The 15413-nt window shown below is 39.7% G+C and overlaps 1 protein-coding gene across 1 annotated transcript in view; it reads right to left on the bottom strand.

The window, feature by feature from the left end:
- KAT7 (lysine acetyltransferase 7) overlaps positions 1 to 15413 on the bottom strand; it is a 156757-nt gene that overhangs the window by 57141 nt on the left and 84203 nt on the right. The window contains exons 10-11 of the mRNA XM_070944367.1: positions 11072 to 11161; positions 6903 to 7043 (exon numbers count right to left, since the gene is read on the bottom strand). Coding sequence (XP_070800468.1) covers positions 6903 to 7043; positions 11072 to 11161 — 231 coding nt within the window. The remainder of the gene's footprint in view (positions 1 to 6902; positions 7044 to 11071; positions 11162 to 15413) is intronic.

Here is a 15413-nt window from a genome sequence, read left to right on the forward strand (position 1 = left end):
TCTCAGAAATGCTGGGTTGTGTCTGTTTTTTACAAACTATTGATGAATGCTGTTTTGTGAGTGTCTGCATATTTCCTTCCATGGGAGGCGATGAAAGTGATTGTTCAGTTCCAGAGGGGCTTCATTGGAGTGGGCTAGGGTAGATAGTAGGGGCTTTGCTCTTGGTTGTTTTCTTCTAAAGTGACATTTTCCATTGGTCTTGCTCTTTAGGTTCATATATAGGGTCATTTTCTTCGGAAGCTGTTTGTTCCCTATTGTGTTCAATTTGGGTATATTGGTTTTCTTCTTTTTGTTTATATATGGGGTCATTTTTTTAGAAGCTGTTTATTTTCTATTGTGTTTTATTTTGGTGCAGTCTTCTTGTTGAGGTTGGGATTTCTCACTTTGTTCGTTGAGTTTCAGAATGGCTAGAATTGCCATTTTTCTTCTAGTAATTCTTACTTTTTCTTCTAGTAATTCAAGTAGTTTACATTTGATACATACATAGTTTGGGACTTCTGTGGGCATAAGCTGAAACATATGACACACTTTGCAAGTCACTGTAGTGTCAGTTTCTATTTCCATTACTTTTTTTCTTTGTTAAAAAATTATAAAAAATAAATATATTCCCTGTTGTGAAGTGTCAGTTTACAAGAGTTCTTGGCCTTTTGTTCTCGGTCTTGAAAAATTCATCACTATCTTCCCTGTTTTGAAGTTTCTGTCTCTTTTTCCGTGGTTTATTATTTTTTTCTCTTAGCTCATTAAGAATTTAAAAATTTCTAAAGAATTAAAATAAGTAAACTTTTTTAAAAAAATTAATTGAAAAAAGATTAAAATTTGAAAAAAAAATAAAATTGAAAAACAAAATTAAAAAGTTTGAAAAAAGAATTTTCTTAAAAAAAGGAATTTAGAGATTTTAAAAGTTTAAGAATTTACAAGCGTTCTTGGTCCTTTATGAAGTATATGCACTTCTTTTTTGTTGGAAATTTCAGGCTGTTTTCTAGGAGATGTTTTGCTCTTAACCCTCTACTCCCTGCCTTGAAAGTTTATCCCTTTCCTTCCTGTCCACAAGGGTTCTGTACTTCCCTGCTTTCTTGCCCTTCGGTTGCCTGGCCACTTCCGGGGTTTTCAGGTATGATGTGCTGATGTGCACTCTGCTCTGCACATCATAAATGTACATAAATTCTGTGATGAAACCTTAAGAGTCTTTACTTATCAACTGTAAACCATTTTACTCTCCACGTGAGTTCTCCTCATTTCTCCTAATTGCTGTGTATGTTCCTCCACAAGCCTGTGTAAACAAGGCATTACGAACTCTAGCTGACCAGATTATGGAGGCTGAAGCCAAATACCCAGATTCACTGGCCATTATTCTGAGAGACTTAAACAAAGCAAATTTAAGGAAAGAGCTTCCAAAATATTTTCAGCATGTCAATTGTCCCACTAGAGCATGTCAGCATGTCAATTGTCCCACTACTTTAGACCATTGCTACACAACACTAAAAGATACTTATCGGTCTTTACCACGAGCAGCTGTGGGACACTCTGATCATTGCATGATTCACCTTGTACCTCATATGTCAGCTTCTGTGAAGACCTATGTGTACCAACCAGGAACTTGCAAATATACAGTAACAATAAACCTTGGTTCACAGCTAAACTTAAGCAGCTACGTCGTACCAAAGAGGAAGCCTACAGAAAAGGTGATAGAACGCTATACAATCAGGCCAGAAATGTATTAACAAGGGAGATCAGAGCAGCAAAAAGAAGCTACTCTGAAAAGCTAAGAAATCAGTTCTCAATAAACGAACCAGCAAACATGTGAAAACTCTTAAAAATATCACTGGTTACGGCAAACCTCCTTCCCAGGCTGAAGGAAATCAACAACTGGCAGATGACCTGAACGTGTTTTACTGCAGGTTTGAAAGGAAACTACAGCCACCTAGCTCCACAACCCCCTTCCCAGACACACCAACAACAGCCAAACCTCCTACAACTGACCTCATCCCATTGGGTTCACAACCCCTGGTGATCACAGAAAAGGAAGTGCAAAATCTATTTCACAGACAAAAGCCAGAAAAGCACCAGGCCCAGACAAGATAACTCCTTCTTGCTTAAAAGTCTGTGCTGACCAATTGGCCCCCATCTTCACCCGAATCTTCAATAAATCACTAGAGATATGCCATGTTCCCACGCCCCACCCACATACATTTATCTTTCACAGCTGCTCCTCATTTTGCTTCAAACGCTCCACTTTCATCCCAGTGCCGAAGAAGCCCTCCATCAAGGAACTGAATGACTACAGACCAGTTGCTCTAACATCTGTAGTTATGAAAACCTTTGAAAGGCTAGTGATGTCCCACCTGAAAACCATCACGGATCCGCTGTTAGACCCCCTGCAATTTGCATACCGAGCAAATAGACCAACAGATGATGCTGTTAATATGGCTCTGCACTACATCCTACAACATCTTGAACTCTCCAAAGACCTACGCAAGGGTCCTCTTTGTAGACTTTAGTTCAGCATTCAATACCATCATACTGGACATTCTTCTAACTAAACTAAATCAGCGAGCAGTACCTGAACACACTTGTAAGTGGATCACAAGCTTCCTAACAGACAGGAAGCAGCAGGTGAAGCTAAGCAAAATCACATCAGATACCTGTACAATTAGCACAGCCCCCCCCCCCCCCCCCCGTCAGATCCCTAAGAGTGATACTGCCAATCAATTGGGAGAAGGGGAGGCTTGGATTTGATTTACTAGCATTGCCTGTGTCAACAGATATTTTACAACCTATATCCTGGCGCCAAAGAGCTCTGAGATCCTCTTAACGTGGATAGCCATGTGGGTTGTTTCACTTTAAAGGATAACGGTGTGAATACATGTTTGTTCGGGTTCTCAGGGAAACTAGTAAAGAAAACATCTTCACACTTGTGTATTGGCTAAAATCTGCATTCTGACTTAAAGGGAGAGGTCTCTACTGCTTTAATCCTACTTGTCTTGCCTAAGGGTATTCAGATCTTGCTTTAACTGGGTTGCTATCACTTCTGCTTAATAAAAGGTTCCTTTTGAACGACCACGTTTCAAGAGTTTTTACTTTCTTAAGTTGGAAGGAGAGGCAATCATTACACCCCCCAAGGATGTGTGCTTTCTCCACTTCTCTTCTCTTTATATACCAATGACTGCATCTCAAATGATCCATCTGTTAAACTACTGAAGTTTGCAGATGATACAACATTGATTGGTCTCATTCGAGACAACGATGAATCTGCATACAGAAGGGAGGTTGAACAACTAGCCTCGTGGTGCGACCGGAACAATCTGGAATTGAACACACTCAAAACCGTAGAAATGGTGGTAGACTTTAGAAGAAACCCTCCCATACTACCACCTCTTACAATACTAGACAACACAGTAGTAACAGTAGAGACCTTCAAATTTCTAGTTTCTATCATATCTCAAGACGTAAAATGGACACCTAACATCAAAAACGTCATCAAAAAAGCACAACAAAGAATGTTCTTTCTGCGCCAACTCAGGAAGCTCAAACTGCCCAAGGAGCTGCTGATACAGTTCTACAGAGGAACTATTGAGTCTGTCATCTGCACCTCTATAACTGTCTGGTTTGGCTCTGCAACCCAACAAGACAGACACAGACTTCAGAGGATAATTAGAACAGCAGAAAAAACAATTACTACCAACCTGCCTTCCATTGAGGACCTGTATACTGCACGAGTCAAAAAGAGGGCTGTGAAAATATTTACAGACCCCTCGCATCCTGGACATAAATTGTTTCAACTCCTACCCTCAAAACGACGCTATAGAGCACTGTACACCAAGACAACTAGATACAAGAACAGTTTTTTCCCAAACGCCATCACTCTGCTAAACAAATAATTCCCTCAAACTGTCAAACTATTCACTAAGGCTGCATTACTATTGCTATTGGTCTTCTCATCGTTCCTGTTGCCCATCTCCTCCCACTTGTGACTGCATGACTGTAACTTTGTTGCTTATATCCTTGCGATTTATATTGATATTGTTTCCTAGTATGATTTGATTGTTTATTATACCATATGACTGTCACTGGGTGTTGTGCCTTGTGTTTCTTGACGAGTGTATCTTGTCTTTTTATGTACACTGAGAGTATATGCACCAAAGACAAATTCCTTGTGTGTCCAATCACACTTGGCCAATAAAGAATTCTATTCTATTCTATTCTTAGCTGGTCCGCCGTGCTGCTCTCAGCTGCTGCTGTGGGTGCCGCTGTTCAGTTGGTCCTCTCTGCTCTGCTCTCAGCCACTGCTGGTCCACCGCGCTGCTCTTAGTCACTGGTCTGGGCGCTTCACTCCTCTGCCACTTAGCTGTGCACTGTTGCTGCTCAAGCTCTGCCATGCTGCTCACAGTTGCTGGTCTTCAGCCATTTAGCTCCGTTTCATTGCTGCTCAGTGGCCTCCATTTGCACTGCACTGCCTCCGCTCAGATGTCGGGCTGGGTTACTGAGCTGCCTCTCCATCTTTCAGCTCAGTTGTCTCTCCTTCTCTCAGATGGGTCACCAGACCACCTCTCAGTTGGGCTGCCAAGCCACCTCTCAGCTGGGCCACTTCTCACCTGTTTGTTCTAGGAGTTCAAGTTCTCTTTTTGTTCCCTCCTGTAGCTAATCTTGATGTTGCCCTCTTGATATAGTTTGTAATCCACACATGTATTGAAAATGACAGATGAATAAAATTTGGAAAGTAAAACAAAATCTCAGCTTAAAAAAATAGTATCTCAGCTGAGTGTAAAAGAAATGAAATGTCAGCTTGTTAGTGTAAAAAAGATTATATATATGTGTGTGTGTGTTATAAAAAGATAGTACAAGGTAGTCCACCAAAATCCACACCATATTTAAAAGTATTTAAAAATTAAAAAATATTGTAAAAAATATATTGCAGTCTCTGCCTATTTGTAATCCACAAAAGAAGGTAGAATGATAATTGCAGTTCTGGGCAATAAAAGCAGTTCAGGGTAATTTACCATCAAAAATTTATGATCTGGCTGTAAAACTTTACAATAGTTGTAAACAATGTTTTAAAATGTTCACTCCGTTTTCTCAGGATCATTCAATATATTTAAAAAATTGTATTCAATTCATTCATGACTATTTAATTAGTAAAGACTGGACTCCTTATAAATATGCAGAGAGAAAAAGAAAAAAAAAACACCCTTGCAAACAGATCTGCGCTTCATTCATTAGAGAAAGAGATAGGGAAAAAGAACACTCATGCAAACAGATCTGTATGTAATTCATTTTGCAATTATGTCTAAGTATGCTCTGTTAATGGTAAAAAGAACTATGCAGTCAATATTGAAGAAAATAGTTTGGTCTAAAGAAAATTTTCTCAATGCTGAAAAACTTTCTCAATGCTGGTATTTTCTCAATGTCATCAGGAGAACAAAGGAACTGCAGTCTGATCATGCTACACAGCAGAACTCAGCAGAATAAACTTTGCATCTAAATAAATGTTTGATTTCCAAGATTTCTCTTCTCTCCAAGTCCAGTCTTTTCCTCCATTCACTTTTTTCCCCTGTGGTTGCAATTCTATGCATGTTTAGGGTTTTTTAGGCTTTTAATTAGATTATTCAGGAGAGTCCCACTTCTGCATGTCTGCTCTCTTTGCCGAGAGCTGGTCAAAAAAGCTTGGCTCTAAATTTGTAGGTCCTTTCCCCATTGTGAGATTTATTAACCCAGTAACCATTGAACTCAAATTGCCAAAGAACCTTAGGAAAATACATCCGGTCTTCCATTGTGGTATACTTAAACCAGCCCAAACCTCCTCCTTACGACCACTTGCAAAAACCCCTCCTACACCCAATCTCATTGAAGGCGAGCAACATTCTGAAGTGAAGGAAATTTTGGACTCACGTTTACATAAGGGCAAACTCCAATACCTGATCTCATGGAAGCATTTCCCCTCCTCTGAAGCTGAATGGGTGGCCGCCCAACATGTGCGGGCACCAAAACGTTTATATTAAATTCTATGCCCAGTATCCCGATAAACCTCACTAAATTATTGACCTTTCTCCTTCTCTGTTACTTTCCAGGACTAATGCCTTATTTTGAGGGGGGCAGTATGTCAGCTGCCACCCCATGCTTGCTTGGGCTTCACTGATATGTGGTGACAGTCTGCCATGAACTATGGAAGAGGGAGAAAGAAGGGAGAATACGTGGGAAACCAAAACACGATGTGCCTTCTCAAGAAACTACTTCAAGGTCGCCCAGCTGGAAGGAGGAGGTGGCATACCAGAGCACGCCTGACCATTAGGAAAACAGCTTGCAATATTTTAATTGGATACCTTGGGGTGGGAAATGAAAACCAATCAAGGAGGAGAAAAGGGGAAAGTATAACATTTGGGATTTTGGCGCATGAATCTCAGTTCTGGCTATGCATTACTGCAATCCACTTGATCTCTAATAAAACTATAACTTTCTCAACAAATGGAATCAAGGATCATTTCTATTTGGAGATTAAGGGAGGGCAGCATGACAGATTTACTTAACCACATGATTCACTTAACAACTGTGGTAAAATGGTCATAACTTGGGTCCTGTCATGGGATGACTTGCTTAATGACCGCATTGCTTAGTGACACAAGTTCCGGTCCCAATTGTGGTAATAAGTCAAGGACTACCTGTAATAAATTGTATGTTATAATAAAAGTGACTGTAGATCTAAAAAATTCTATATCCTCCCTCTCCCCCCCAATTGTGCCAATATTTTGGAAATTTCAATCCTAGCTTGAACATTTTTTTTCTTTTAGCAGGTACTCTACTTCTGAGCTGATTTCCAGATGTTAAGCTAGGGCAGTGTACCCATCATCACACTGTTTTGATGCACAAAGCCCTACTGATGGAACAGATCCCAGGTGGTTATTACTAACCTTGGAAAAATAGCCTATTAGGTGGCATCCTGTGTTATCAGCTTCTGTCATGACGTAGAAAAGAAATGGTTCAACATCGTAATACAGAGTCTTATGATCCAAGAAGAGCTTTGCCAGAAGGCACAAGTTTTGGCAATATATCTGGAAAAATCAGAAAGAGCATCAAGATATTAATAACTTACAAGAATGGTTACCAAGAGATAATCTACCCTCCCAGTACTTAACACAAGATAGAGTTCCTACAAACTGAACCACAAAATCTATGGATAGCCAATAGATAGAGCTATCTTAGTATTCCAATGAAGATTGTTCCAGACAAAGCAATACTGAGCCAGAATCCCCACTCCTCTCTCCATTTGGTTAATATTTGGTGAGTAGCAGTTCTAAATGTCTATTGTCCCAGGACTGTGCTGTACAGGGAGTCCTCGACCTACGACTGTAATGGAGCCTGCCCATTATGTTCGCAAGTAGTGACAACCATTAAGTGAGACAGCATCACTTAATGACCCCCACCCCCTGCTCTTCCTGATGCTACTGTTAAATGGACATGCAGGTCATTAATCAAGCTTGGGGTACCTCATGATTGGGGGAGGTCCTGGGAGGCCCGCCACCCAGCTGGGTTCATAAAGGAGGCTGACAAGCAGCAGAAAGTTTTGCAACAGCCCAGCAGCAGAGAAGAGCCTAGCTACATTAGGGTCCAGCACCAGGTTCCAATCCCAGAGAGGCTTCCAAACAAGCCTCCATGGAGGCTGGTCCTCTGCCCTGATCAGCTGGCCATCAAGAGACTGCAAACCTCTCCTGGCTCTTACTAGGCTTTGAGGAAGCCAGCCACCTACATGCAAAGGTGGCAGCTTCAGGATGAGCTTCCCCAAACCTTTCCCTTGCTTAATGCCCTCCCTCCCCCAGAAACTCACATTTCTTCAATAAAGAAAACAAAAAAAGCTGGAAGGGTAGTTTTGGGAAGCTTGTCCTGAAGCTGTCGACTTTGCATGCAGGCGGTTTGCTTCCCAAAAGCCTAGCAAGAGCCAGGAGAAGTTTGCAGTCTCCCGAAGGCCAGCTAATCAGGGCAGAAAGCTCTGAAAGGAACCACCATTTTCCGCAAAGAATTGTTGGAATACTGAAAATGGTAGCTGCTTCTAGGAGGCATGAGGAGCAGGCCCAAGTGCTGTGGGATCCTGCTGGGGCCAGATTGGGGGGGGGAAGAGAGGCGGGGGGCACTGCAGCGTCCCCATGGTTAGTCATAAGGACGAATGACTGCGGGAGGCTCTGCAACCACTGTAACTTTGAAACAGGGTCACATGTTGCTTTGTGGGGGGTCTGTTGTAACTTTGAACAGCTGTTAAGTGACCAGTCATATCTCAAGGACTACCTGTAACTGCAGAGAGCAGCTGCACGGCCCTGGAAAAAGATGTAGGTGATTTAAGGATTTGCATAGATGTTATGTGAGTGTCCCCAAATGCTCTGAAGTACCTTTTTAGCTTGGAAATAGTAAACAAGAACATGACATGAATTCTGCAACGAATTGGTAGAATCTAGGACTGTCATCATCTTACTTACCTATTTAATTTTGCTCCAGACCTTTATGGACAGCAGAGTGGAGTGAGAGATTGTGAAGAGGAGTGAATTGATTTTATCGTCTCACCCAGGCAGGGAAACAGTTTTTCTGATTACTTCCCCAATTAAGAATTAGGGTTCATCAGACAGACAGATCCTTGACCAATCCTTTTTCTACTGAGACAGTTCAATACAGTATTTGCCCCAAATATTGCAACATTTGCAATATTTACGTAGGGAAGCACTCAAAAAGAATAATTCCTTCACTTGCAGTCCTAGGTTAGGACCTATTTTCTCATGTCATGGCTCTGCCATCTCATACTATGCCATCAATAAATCTAACCTTTAAGGAACAGCCACAAGGTTTTTATAGCAGAGGACAGGGAGATTTTTTGATAAGAAGACTGTAGTTGGGAGGGATGACCTGGAGCCCATACAACTACAAAAAAAAGCCACTGAAATTGTCTATGAAGGAAGTGTTTCCAAACTAGTCAGGGAAAAGGGCTGTCTGAGCAGGTATCTAAAAAAACTGAAAGAAACATCCGGGACATTGGCAAAATTGAAATGCTGTGGTATGTTTCTCTCCCTCTTCTCCATATACAGGTGAAACTCGAAAAATTAGAATATCGTGCAAAAGTTCATTTATTTCAGTAATGCAACTTAAAAGGTGAAACTAATATATGAGATAGACTCATTACATGCAAAGCGAGATAGTTCAAGCCTTGATTTGTCATAATTTTGATGATTATGGCTTACAGCTCATGAAAACCCCAAATTCACAATCTCAGAAAATTAGAATATTGTGAAAAGGTTCAATATTCTAGGCTCAAAGTGTCCCACTCTAATCAGCTAATTAAGCCATAACACCTGCAAAGGGTTCATGAGCCTTTAAATGGTCTCTCAGTCTGGTTCAGTAGGAATCACAATCATGGGAAAGACTGCTGACCTGACAGTTGTGCAGAAAACCATCATTGACACCCTCCATAAGGAGGGAAAGCTTCAAAAGGTAATTGCAAAAGAAGTTGGATGTTCCCAAAGTGCTGTATCAAAGCACATTAATAGAAAGTTATGTGGAAGGGAAAAGTGTGGAAGAAAAAGGTGCACAAGCAGCAGGGATGACCGCAGCCTGAAGAGGATTGTCAGGAAAAGGCCATTCAAAAGTGTTGGGGACTTTCACAAGGAGTGGACTGAGGCTGGAGTCAGTGCATCAAGAGCCATCACACACAGATGGATCTGGACATCGGCTTCAGATGTCATATTCCTCTTGTCAAGCCACTCCTGAACAACAAACGTCAGAAGCATCTTACCTGGGCTAAAGACAAAAAGAACTGGTCTGTTGCTCAGTGGTCCAAAGTCTTCTTTTCTGATGAGAGTAACTTTTGCATCTCATTTGGAAACCAAGGACCCAGAGTCTGGAGGAAGAATGGAGAGGCACACACTGCAAGATGCTTGAAGTCCAGTGTGAAGTTTCCACAGTCTGTGTTGATTTGGGGAGCCATGTCATCTGCTGGTGTTGGTCCACTGTGGTTCATTAAGTCCAGGGTCAACACAGCCATCTACCAGGAGATTTTGGAGCACTTCATGCTTCCTTCCGCAGACGAGCTTTATGGGGATGCTGACTTCATTTTCCAGCAGGACTTGGCACCTGCCCACACTGCCAAAAGTACCAAAACCTGGTTCAATGACCATGGGATTACTGTGCTTGATTGGCCAGCAAACTCACTTGACCTGAACCCCATAGAGAATCTATGGGGCATTGCCAAGATAAAGATGAGAGACATGAGACTGAACAATGCAGAAGAGCTGAAGGCCGCTATTGAAGCATCCTGGTCTTCCATAACACCTCAGCAGTGCCACAGGCTGATAGCATCCATGCCATGCCGCATTGAGGCAGTAATTGATGCAAAAGGGGCCCAAACCAAGTACTGAGTACATATGCATGCTTATACTTTTCAGAGGTCTGATATTGTTCTATGTACAATCCTTCTTTTATTGATTTCATGTAATATTCTAATTTTCTGAGATTGTGAATTTGGGGTTTTCATGAGCTGTAAGCCATAATCATCAAAATTATGACAAATCAAGGCTTGAACTATCTCGCTTTGCATGTAATGAGTCTATCTCATATATTAGCTTTACCTTTTAAGTTGCATTACTGAAATAAATGAACTTTTGCACAATATTCTAATTTTTCAAGTTTCACCTGTAACTTGAAAGAATTCTTTCCTTCTTTCCCTAAATTACACTTCTTTGAACCCACACTCTGAAAGCAAAACTTTTTGGAACTAATGTACTCTTTATAAAAGAGTTGAGACAGCAGTACCACAAAGAAGTCTGTCCTGGGCCATATCACAACTTGCGATCTAGATTTTTTGGACTTCTTCACCCAATCAGCAAAAACAATGCCGAATAAGAAAGATGGAAGTAGCAGCCAACATACTGGGAAGACACCAGGTTTGGGATGCTAAACCAGTTTAAATGTCTTACGTGATTCTGGCTAATTAGCAACAGTGAAGAAAAATCTCTAGCAAAGCTACCTGTATGGCTTACAAATGGCCCACAAAAGGCACAAGCTCTCTTCCTCCCAGAAAACTACTTCATGTACAAAGAGTTACCTTGTTCTTTTTCCCATCTACTTCAAATACTGAGATTGGGCCTTTGCGGTAGATTTCATCCCCTGGAGGATGCTTCCAGACACATTTTGCCTATGAAGAATGATAGACAAGCTTTACTGTGACAATTGTTTTAAAATATAACACCAAAGAGAAAAATATAATTGCTTTGCACTCAGAAGTAATAAGGTCTATTCCAGTGATGGCAAACCTTTTAGACACCAAGTGCCCAAACTGCGCGTGTGTGCATTCCCAAACTGAAAGGTGTGCGTGTGCGTACGCAAGTGCACATGCATGGACATGTGCACATGCGCAGCAGAGACCCAAAGACCAGCTGGCCGGCAGGAGGCGGGGCATCCCAACACTGGCAGCGCAGCAAGAGGTAAGATCTTTTTCTTTTGTGAGCTTCTGTCTCGTTGTTTGCAGGGAAACAGAAGCTCATGAAAGAAACGCCACGGAGATCTGACCTGGGGTGACGATGCACGTGCCAGCAGAGAGGGCTCGAGTGCCACCTCTGGCACATGTGCCATAGGTTCGCCATCACGGGTCTATTCTATTCAGAAAACAAAATGAAGCTGGTATTTGGTATCGGCTATTGACCAATGTGCACTGGATAAGCTGTTTTTTTAAAAAATATATGTATTATTTGTAATTTTCCTTTAACAACCATACATATTTTGTAGACAGTGTATTGACTGGGTCAATATACTTTTTACACAATGCTAACAATAATAATACCATTAAATATACATATTCCTTTTGTCTTTCAACTTCTAACCTTAACATGAACATTGTAATTATAATAGATTCCTTTATATATCAGTGTATCAATACTATTTTCCCAATTTGTACTCATCTTCCCCCCCCCCCTTTGTTGGGGTTCTTCTACATTCACATCTTTGTCTTTAAACAATACCATTCTCTCTTTATGATTCTTTATCACTTTCTCCATAACTACATTTAAACATCAATAACATTTCTTCATACAATGTGTTTGTTGTCCCCTGCTGAATCACTAATATTTTAATATTTTAAAAATTACTCAATATTCCATCATAATTTCAATATCTCAATTTTCTAGAAACACCAATAAGGCCAATTATTAATAAGATTTAATCAGTCCTGGGATTATATCTCTATATCCCCTGAATTTATAGTCCTTGAAAGCTATAAGTTTCAATATATTTTTTACACACTGTTAATAATAATAATACAATTAAGTATACATAATCATTGTCTTCTACCTTCTAACCTTAAAATGCTTATGGTTATAATAAATTCTATTATATGTCAATATGTGTACTACTATTTTCCCAATTTGTATTTTCTACTTTTTTCTATTAGTTTTTAAGACAGTCACCATATTACAAGATATTTTATCTCTATCCATCATCTCTTCGCTTTTTAAAAAATTCATCATTTATTGACTTTTTGATAACTCTTTTATATTTCTCTCTTGGAATCTTATATCTCTTTCTAACATTTTTATACAAACTGAATATTCCCTCTGCCTTTCCCCTTGTCTCCTTCTGCTGTATCATTTGAGTACCCATCCGTAATCCTTTCACTATTTTTGGGAGATCTTTCTTTTTTTTCTCTGTTCTATTGTAAACTCTTAAAGGATTATCTATTTGATTCTTAGTACTTATTGTTACTGTCTCTTCAGTGTTTTTGTCTTCTTGTAACTTATTTTGATTTGTCTCCTCCACCACTCCTTCAAATTTCTCATCTGTCTTCTGAATATTATGTTCACATCTCCCCCCCCCCCCCCATTTGTTGAGGATCTTCTACACTCACATCTTTATCTTTGAACAATCCCACTATCTCACGATTCTTTGTCACATTTTCATAAATACTTTTAAACATCACTAACATTTCTTCATACACCTTTATTGTCTCCTGTTGAGTCATTTTGTAATAGTTTAATATATTAAAAATTACTCAATATACCACTAAGATTCCAGTGTCCCAATATCTAAAAACTCCAAAGAAGCCAATTATTAATAAAATTTAGTCAGTCCCAGAATTATACCTCCAAGTCCCCTAAATTTATAGTCCTTAAAAGCTATAAATTGATAATTTTAAGTCTTTATAATTTTCCAGTTTACACCTTCCCAATTGTCCAAATTTTAAAGTCTTATTTATCATTTCTTCTTTCTTTTTTTTTCTTCTATCACCTTTCTTCTTTTGCCTCGTAGAATGTTCTATCAAGTAGCATTAGTAATCCAAATCCAAATTGGCCCACCAAATTTCCTCAAATCTTCCAAATCCACCTTCCAGTGAACAGTTTCAATAGAGTTTTAGTTATTTGCAATTCAGTTTGTCTTAAAGATCTTCAAGAAGCTCACTAGATATTTCCAAACATCCAAATCGCCTACTGAAATAGAATCAAGGTCAAGTGGCCTTCCAGGTGTTATTTACTTTCCCTCCTTTCCTTTGTTTATATTAAACAATTATCACTTTCACTCCAGTTTCCCACGCTGCAATAACCTTCTTCCTCCAGTAGATGGCTCCCCTGCTCCAAATTCCAACATTAAACAGCGTGCAAAAATCAAACAGCTGATTGTCAACAGATTGTGTGTGTGTGTGTTTAATAATAAAAATAAGAAAAGCAGTTTCTCCCAATAGTCACTTTTCAAGATGTTATTAAATCTTTTCCAGGCTTTCTATGTTTTGAAGCTTCCATTAGATATTTCTTTCGCATCTGAGTCTTTAATCTTTCTCCACGTATCCAATCACCGCTTTCTTAACGTTTGGAGATTATTTTTGGAATTCTTTTACTTGGGTTAGATCTCTAGAACAAAAGTTGGAAGTTATCTCACCCAGTTTCAATGCTCTGTCCATGACCTGCTCCAGCACAAATCTTATTGTCCTGGTTGTCACAGCTTGTGACTTGCCAAAAATGGCCGTCGTCCCTGCTGCCGTTCAGGAGAGCTTTCTTCGGATCAGTGAGAAAATTGTGGTTTCCTTGTGATCGATGAAGCACCTCTCCTTCCTTCACCACCCCTCCAAGGTGGCTTTGACCCTGTAGGGTCTCCCGGCAAGCAGATACCAGTTGGTTTTCACGGAGCTCCACTATTTTCCAGCCGTTCCCGCCGTGACACCAACTGGTCTCTCTGAGTAAGCTGTTTTAAAGTATTTCATCATATGAAATTAATTAAAAGAAAGCATGCATAGCTACAATTGTATAAGCCATATTAACATTACATGTAATAATAATAAAGACAAAATAAAGAAAAAAGGTGTATCTAAATACCTCTAATACCAGTAACAATTTATAAATTTAAATCTTTTGACTAGACAATAATCCAGATTTTTCAAATTCTGTTTCTGTTCATTTTGCATAATGCTTCTGATTTACATTACATGGGCCTTTTGAAAAGTGTCAGACAAATCAGACAAAATAGGTCTCCTGAAGTTTTTCTACCACAACAACACTCATTTTAATAGGTGCGGATCATTCTAACAGTGTACATGTATACATTTGCAGGCACAAAATTCTGTCTATGCTCAACAAGAAGTATCATACATTAACTACTATACTTTTAGGTTTTGGCTCACAATGGGCAGAATTTGAAAAAATACAGAGATATTTAATAATTAGATTCTAATCACTGATCTTGAAAAACCAAGTTAGGGACAGATTGTCATGGAGGAAAACTATATATGTGGTCACTAAATGTCAACATCAACTTGATGGCATGTAATCAATCAATCAATTACTGATCTGGGTTCAGCTAAATTTAAGGCGATGGTAAACATGTACTGTCTTCTAAGCTTGAAAAGCTTACCAAGTGACTTTTTTTTTTTTTTGCTTTAATTTATATGCCGCCCTTCTCCGGAGACTCAGGGTGGCTTACAATGCGTTAAGCAATAGCCTTCATACTTTTGTATATTTATACAAAGTCAGCTTATTGCCCCCCCACAATCTGGGTCCTCATTTTACCTACCTTTGAAAGGATGGAAGGCTGAGTCAACCTTGAGCCTGGTGAGATTTGAACTTGCAGTAATTGCAAGCAGCAGATGTTAATAACAGTGCTTTAGTCCACTGTACTACCAAGGCTCTTATAATTGGTGGGTGGGGAGACTTGGTCTCCCCACCCACTATCACAAACCTTATGATTTCTACTACAGGAATTTCTACTACAGGAGTCATTGCCACTCATATTAGAAGCTGCTTGGAAGGACAGAGCCTTGTGACCAACTCAGTATAGATTCTAACAGATGATTCCATACTCATCTAGTCCAACCAGTAGCACTAATTCAATTGCCATAAACCTCATTCCAAGAGGCATTCTTCTCTAAAGTAGTAAGGTAGCCACAATTAAGCACTAGAAAAAGAGGT

The sequence above is a fragment of the Pituophis catenifer genome, unplaced genomic scaffold, assembly GCF_029215685.1.
Source record: "Pituophis catenifer annectens isolate HBS135680 unplaced genomic scaffold, rPitCat1.0.hap2 SCAF_5, whole genome shotgun sequence".
NCBI classification, from domain to species: domain Eukaryota; kingdom Metazoa; phylum Chordata; class Lepidosauria; order Squamata; family Colubridae; genus Pituophis; species Pituophis catenifer.